We start from the raw sequence: 7,481 nt of genomic DNA on the forward strand, positions 1-7,481 counted from the left end.
CCAATAGAAGACCAACATGTACACACACACTGACACCGGAATATTTAGCTAATATTATATGAACCAGCTACTAGAGTCATGGTTATGCAACCTGTAATTAATTAATGAGCCTTTCCCACCCATAGGCCGATTTAATACCCAAATGTAGATAACGAACAGCCTGACCCTACCCCAACACATTATGCATAATATATACACTAGAACCAAGCTATGGTACATACTATAGGTCAAGTTATAGGAACCAAAAAAGCTGTTGTGATTTCACCCACCCACACACACAGACAACTAGAACTCTGTGGTAAAAAATAATGGTACATGTACATAACCCTCAGTAGTAACACCTTGGGGGAGCCTTAAATTAAAGCTCAACATGATCCAAGCATGCCATATAGAAACAAATGGATAAAATGGAGTGTAACCCAAAAAAGTCATCTGAAGCACACATGGATACACACACACACACATACACACACACACATACACACACAAAAGCGGAGGATACACATACCGTACCGTCGCGAAAATATGCCCACCCTTTTCTGCAACAACCTTTTAGGGGACTGGGCGTTTTTATTCGCGAACGGTGAATTTTCACTCGAATATATGCCCACCGCGCCTTAACCTCGAAATATCGCGGCTTAACCTCGAATTAATTTGTGCAAACTCAGCAAAAAATTTTCATTTTTCAGTTACCAAACACATTGTGCGCAGTCTATATATATGATACCATTAATAATTATGATATAATGCTAACACAATAGCTCAATGAAGCTATTTAAAGTTTGGGTTTAGGCAAAATAATTATTGTAGTCAGTCAGTGTCACTTTCATCCTCTGAAAACGGATCAATCTCGTCAACATCATTGCTTTCTGGTTCATCCTAGTTCCTCCGACAGTTCTACTTCTTCAGCATCGGCACATCATTGCTCACGAGATCGTCTTGTGAACCGTCAAGAGCGTTTGCTAGTCCACACACTAGAAAAGAATGGACTAGCGTCTCCACTGTGATGGATTTCCAGGCAGTCGACACCCAGTTCAAGACACTTGCCTAGTCGGCACAGAAATCATTACCCTGCTTCTTCTCATCGGCATCATGGCTACCTCCTTTAGAATTGAATCCACCATTCGAGGACATCATGTATTCAAGGAGATATGGCACACATCAATGAGAACCTCGAAGTTACTGCTGACCATGGAAATGTTTTTGATGTCCATTCTGTAGCAGCATGGAAAGGTGGACAAGTCGTCGGTCATGTTCCTAGAGAGCTATCCAGTACATTCTGGTACTTTCTTCTGTTTCTCCACAGAAGGAACAGTAAGATAACCTGCAAAGTCACCGGGGATTGACATCGTTCCGAGATCCGTGGGAAAGGGCTAGTTGTTCCCTGCATCTACATTTTTGAGGGCAAGCGAAATCACATAGAGAAACTCATGACTGTTCTACATGTAGCTAGCAAAGAGACTGAATATAAATAGAGGCTAACTCACTGCGCTAGCGCTAGCACTAACTCTGTCACTAACCAGCTTCTCTAAAAGCTACCACTATGCAAAAATTCACCACAATTATGACGTCAGTTCTGGACCCGTGATAGTAATAGTAGCTGGATGATGGGCTTATAATCGAGTGAAAATACCCTTGTGCAATACCCTCGTGCAAGAACTTCGAGGCAAAACAAGGGATGGGCGTTTATTCAAGATGGGCTTATTTTCGCGACGGTACGGTACACACACAAACACACGCACACACACACACACACACGCACACAAACACACACCACACACCCACACGCGCACACACGGCGAGCACACACGCACGTGGTGTGTGCGTGTGTGTGTGTGGTGTGTGCGTGTGTGTGTGTGCCCCCTGTGTGTGCGTGTGCGTATGTGTGTGCGTGTGTGTGTGCCCCCTGTGTGTGTGTGTGTGTCCCTGTGTGAGTGTGTGTATGTGTGCCTCCTGTGTGTGTGTGTGTGTGCCCCTGTGTGAGTGTGTGTGTGTGTGCGCGTGTGTGTGTGTGTGGTGTTTGTGTGCCCCTGTGTGTGCGTGTTTGTGTGTTGTGTGTGCCCCCTCTAGTGTGCGTGTGCGCGTGTGTGTGTGTGCGCGTGTGTGTGTGTGTGTGTACATGTGGTGTTTGTGTGCCCCTGTGTGTGTGTGTGTGTGTGTGTGTTGTGTGTGCCCCCTCTGGTGTGCGTGTGTGTGGTGTGTGTGTGTTTGTGTGTTGTGTGCATGTATGTGTATGCGCGCGTGTGTGTGGTGTGTGCGTGTGCGTGCGTGTTGTGCCCCCTGGTGTGCGCATGTGAGTGAATGTGTGTGTGTGTGGTGTGTGTGTGCGTGTTGTTCCCCCTGTGTGTGTGTGGTGTGTGTGTGCGCACTTGCGTGTTTGTGCTGTGTGTCTGTGTGCTGTGTGTGTGTGTGTGGTGTGTGTGTGCGCACTTGCGTGTTTGTGCTGTGTGTCTGTGTGCTGTGTGTCTGTGTCTATTCCCTGCGTGTGCGTGTTTGTGTGTGTTGGAGGGGTTGAAACAAAAAAAGAATAAATTGTGAGGAACTGCCTTATCCGACCGTCTCCTAACAAATTAAACTGCTTATGAGACATAAATAGCTACAGGAATACCCACTATAGTTAATTTTTAAGTTGGTAAGCTAGCTAGCTATTAACATCACAGAACTCCAAGCTTTAGAACACTACTGGATAGCTACACTTAGAACAATTATTCCACATGGACTAAATGTATTACCATAATGTATCCACGTGTTATTAATTAAGTCACATGACTTGCAGTAACTACACCTCGATCCATTTAAAAAGATAGCTGTGCGAAATCTAACAGATCACTGAGACTGCGCATGCGCGTACCGTTCCCCATGTAGGACCGTTCCCCATGTAGGGGATTGGGACCTTATCCACAAGGGTGGGGGTGGGTAAAGTCACACACACACACACGCACACACACACGCACACACACTACTATCTATTTGTTTTGACTAATGCCTGTTGCTAATTCTAAGAACCAAAATTTGAGGTTAATGTTTGTTGTATGCTTGCTTAATTTCAGTTTAACCACATAGAAGAACCCACATTCCACAGCCCCACTATCAACTACATTCAACTACATGTACCACAAAACCTGACCCAGACAATACAGTACTTGTACCTAAGCCCCCCTCAGAAGTTTTCTTGCCCCAATGTGAATAGATGTACAATAACTATTGGGTGTTATATAGTACTGTAGTTGCATGTGTGTGTGACTGAATGCAACAGATGAATGGGGAGAGTTGGTGCACCATTAAAGACTCTTTAACCCATCATTCTCGGCTCTCCAGGCCGGGCATCTGTTTGCTTTTTGTTGCATGTTCTCTGTTTTGTGTTGTCTGCTATCAACCTACCTTATTTGTTGGGCATACCACCTTGAAATCAGATCAGGATGGTCATCCCCAGTAATATACATATGGAATAGCTAGTTATGAGCATACTTTACACCACTTCTAACCATTGCTATAATTATGTGAAAACCGCAGACAGCATTTTTCTAATTTAAAAAAAAAGCACACCCTCCAAAGAAAAGAAAGACACAGCAGGTCAAATCCTATCAATAATTATGTGGCAAATATTATTAATCAACTATTGTCACGTCAATATCATCATAATGTTACTCGATCATTGTCAATATCGTATCATGACTTACAATTGTTTTTGTCGGATGAACTGCCGATCATTATCAATATACATTTACATGCAGCTATACTTGTATGCCCATTTCAATGATTAATAATTACATCAAGGACAAAATTAATAATGCCATACTGTTATCAGATAATTACTAGATTCTGCAGGAAGTCAACAGTTTCTTCATACAGAGCTATACCATAGTCATCACACTCTCTTGAAAGGTCAATACTCGTACATAATTGTTCATAATCCTCTTCAGAAATATTCACCCTATATACATGTTAATTAATGATTAATAGCTTGTCTCGAGTGTGTACATTTAGGGGGAGGGGGAGTACTCGCATGGGGGTACACTATAATTATTATATAGCAAATTAAACCATACACTCATATTGAGAATCTTTGGGGAATACATTATACATTGTCCTTCCTTCTTATACTGTATGTAAATGTAGTACTGAAAAAGTTATGCACTTGTACTATAGCGGGTATATTTCGAGAGTATAAACTTTCGCGGAAAGATAGCTATAGAAAGGTTTTCGTGGAATAGCATGCAATGTGGGTATAAATGTTCGCGGTACATGATTTATCAGCGAGAGTTTATACCCTTGAAATAATTATACCTGCTACGGTAAGTAATGTTATAACAGAGTATTAGTATTAATTACAACTTGCCTGTGGATCCTCATACAACACCGACGGCTGATCATTATCCATCCCATAATCATTATTTTTCAAAAAGGTCCATGGCTTCCAGTATTCTGCAACCTTAGGAGACCGCTATGGAATAGTTGCAGAGGAGTATGGTTGTGCTCTGTACGAATTCCATGCAGATTCCAGCCATCCTTGAATGCAGTTAACGACTTGTTTATTCTTGCAAGAAACACGTGGTGAAGAGCAAATAAATGCAGCTGGGTTTAAGGTTCCTTTCTCTTCCAAAAAGTAAAACAATCTATAATACAGTTGTGTGACACAGCGATGCATGTCCCTCCAGATGCGCTCGATACGTTGGTTGTGGACTGAAGATCCTGTGATGATGCTGCCTCGTCCAGGTCCACGATGTTCTAGCATATACCGTGCCACTAACATATTCTCACGACCTTGGTCGGTTCTCACACGTGAGGGCAATCCGTACTTCCGTACACCCCCAGTAAAACCCTCCAAAACTGTTGATGCACGGTTGTTTGTCGAGCATTTCAAAAAAACCAAAAGTCGACTAAATCCATCGATACCACAGTGTGTGACGAATCGCCACCTCACAAGCTTATGGTGCCCATCTACAAAAATAGCAAGTATAATTTAAAGCTGGCACCTAACAATGCGATGTATACATGTATCGTACATTTTAAAAAGAGAAATGGGAACCGAAGTTTGTCCTCAAAATCAAATTGTCCTCAAAATCAAAAGAGACTCACCTAAATGCCAGAGTGAATTAGGCCCTGGAACAGAGTATGGCCGCCTTGAAGTACTGTTGCCACCCCAACGTAGAGCTGAATTAAGGGGATCGACTCTTCTGATCACTGACCGCACCCTCTCTCTAGTCACAACAACATCCATCGCTCTTAAATGGCCCATCATCATGATTTCACCACAATATGGATTGTCATGACGTAGCTGCTGAATAATCCCTGTGAGATGTTCCCCACTCACTTCTATGCGTTGGTTTTCTAAAATGCCAAAATCTCTTCTACGCCTGTAGATAGTCATACGTGACACACCTATGAGGCCACTTATTTCAGTCCAGGAAAAGTTCAAACATGTTAGATATTCTATCTGACTCTGTTCAATTGAAAAGGATGGACGTCCGGGCGTTAAGCCTGTACGGGTGACTGATGCTCGATACATTGACACAGCAGACATTGATCCTAACTCATCCAGATAAGTGTCCCAATAACACAACAGTGATCGAATGCAAGAGGCCAACTCATCTACCATTTCTCTATACGTAGAAATAACTTCTTGCTCCTCAACTTCAAGTTCATTTTCGGGCTCAAGAGCCATACAGAGTGTCTCACTTATGGGGTCCAAGTTTCTGAGTCCATTTTCTAGTCTTTCTATTATATAGTTAACAAAACTTTGGTTGGCTGTTCCTATCTGGTTCTGGCAAGAATCAAAAACCTCACCAACCTCTATAAAGAACGTGCTCCAACCAAAGTGTTCCATTTCTAATTAATTATCACTGTGCCAGCTCTAGATCTGCGCAGAATTGATGGATGTGACCTTTTAACCTTACGATGTGACATCTTACATGGGGCGTGGCGTGACCTTTTAACCTTTAGGATGTGACCTTTTAACTTTACGATGTGACACTAGCTTCAATTAATTTTGTTACGAACGGCTTGCCATAAGGAAGAGTAGCAGTAGTAGTAGCAGTGCAAGCAGGACTAGACTAGATTAAAAAGTGACGTCACCTGGCTGCCAGACGACTCTTCCCCCTGAGTAGCTGGCCTTTCTCTAAGCCACAAAACTGAGCAAGAAGCTGAAGAAGCAGCTAGACAAAGACTAGACAGAGACATGTACCTAGCCTTGAGGCTCAACTAGTTAGCCCAGCCCAGAGGAATTGTTACCGTGGGTACTGAACAACCGTAAAGTACAGGCTTTACTGAATTAACTAGCTGTGTCCGCTGTCTAGTTGGACCAGATTTAGCTAGATGATGGGGTTGAGCGGTGCTGTGTGTAGCTTGAACTGTACTGGCTGGCAAGAATCTAGTAAGCACCCTATGCACTGATAACTCGTCAGAATGGAGGGTATGTTCTAGGGATCTGGACAGCTGTACATCCAAAGGAGCCAGGGAGTGCCAATCATCTTCTCCCAGTCTCTGACTTCTCCCAGTCTCTGACACGCTAAACAAAAAGAACTAGAACTGGCTAGAATTGCTAGCCGGATCTAGACTAATAGAATGACATGGAGGCGTGGTGAGGCCGGATCCACACTAATTGATCGACCTAAAGACGCTTCTGTCCTAAAGACGCTTCTGTTTCAGATTTTCATGAATGGCAAGGAAAGGGATAATCTTGACAACATACTCTATCTTTTGAGGGCCTAAACAGCTACTCTTACCTCCAGCCGCTTTTGTTGCTAAAGATATTGTATAATAGTTCAGCTAGCTACATTGACTCATGACGTCACATGCACTGATAAAGATTATGAATCTCATTAACACTACATAATCTACACAATCTTAAATTAATGCTATCAGTACAAGGCCCAGGCCTTAAGTGCATGGAGTCGTTATACCATGGATAATACAGGGTTTATTATACTTTCTGAACCTGATTATTGCTAGTGTTCTACGCTCACGCATGTGCCCAAAACCACCAACGAGAACAATCTTTCTGTTAGTTGACTCACTCTCAACATCTAATGCATCATTATTAACATCCGCTTCTTTTGGCTAATAGTCTGTGGAATATGTAGCAGCGTTGCTCAGCTGTGCTGATATTTGTCAATGAGGCTCTTTTGAAACATATTAGTATCATCATTGTCTACGGCTCTTAAGCACTGTTGATTAGTGTCAAACAAACCTGATAGCAAATCAGTCGCCTTTCCCCCTCCAGTATTTTCAGCTGGTGTTCGTAGGTCAATTGCAGGCCACTGGCTGTAGTTAAACTGGTTGAAACTCATCCAAATTTAGATCGAGTATATAGTAGAAGAGGATCAGGATCTAGAATCAGAGCTAGCAACCGTGACCACTACATGAGGAAGAGCACGTGGTTGAAGTGTGACCTGCAATGTGCTATAAGCTAGCTAGTTGGCTGCATTTCAACTTTTAACTGCTGCCAACCAGCCTGTATGTCATAGCTAGTACTAGCTCAC

At 42.9% G+C, this 7,481-nt stretch overlaps 1 protein-coding gene across 1 annotated transcript; it reads right to left on the reverse strand.

Moving 5' to 3' along the window:
- Window positions 1-4,167: 4,167 nt before the first annotated feature.
- On the reverse strand, window positions 4,168-7,481 carry LOC135338084 (uncharacterized). The gene is made up of 2 exons (XM_064534095.1): window positions 5,080-7,481; window positions 4,168-4,941 (listed from the first exon to the last, which is right to left on the reverse strand). Exons 1-2 carry the CDS (start codon window positions 5,825-5,827, stop codon window positions 4,445-4,447), a joined length of 1,245 nt encoding a protein of 414 aa, XP_064390165.1. The 5' UTR covers window positions 5,828-7,481; the 3' UTR covers window positions 4,168-4,444.

The sequence above is a fragment of the Halichondria panicea genome, chromosome 7 (assembly GCF_963675165.1).
Source record: "Halichondria panicea chromosome 7, odHalPani1.1, whole genome shotgun sequence".
In the NCBI taxonomy this organism is placed as follows: domain Eukaryota; kingdom Metazoa; phylum Porifera; class Demospongiae; order Suberitida; family Halichondriidae; genus Halichondria; species Halichondria panicea.

Excerpts from the sequence above, each read along its gene's own strand:
- LOC135338084 (XM_064534095.1), bottom strand. The coding sequence starts at position 5,827 with ATGGAACACTTTGGTTGGAGCACGTTCTTTATAGAGGTTGGTGAGGTT. Across the intron at positions 4,942-5,079 it reads TAATTCACTCTGGCATTTAG|ATGGGCACCATAAGCTTGTG; the intron begins GTGAGTCTCTTT and ends CTATTTTTGTAG.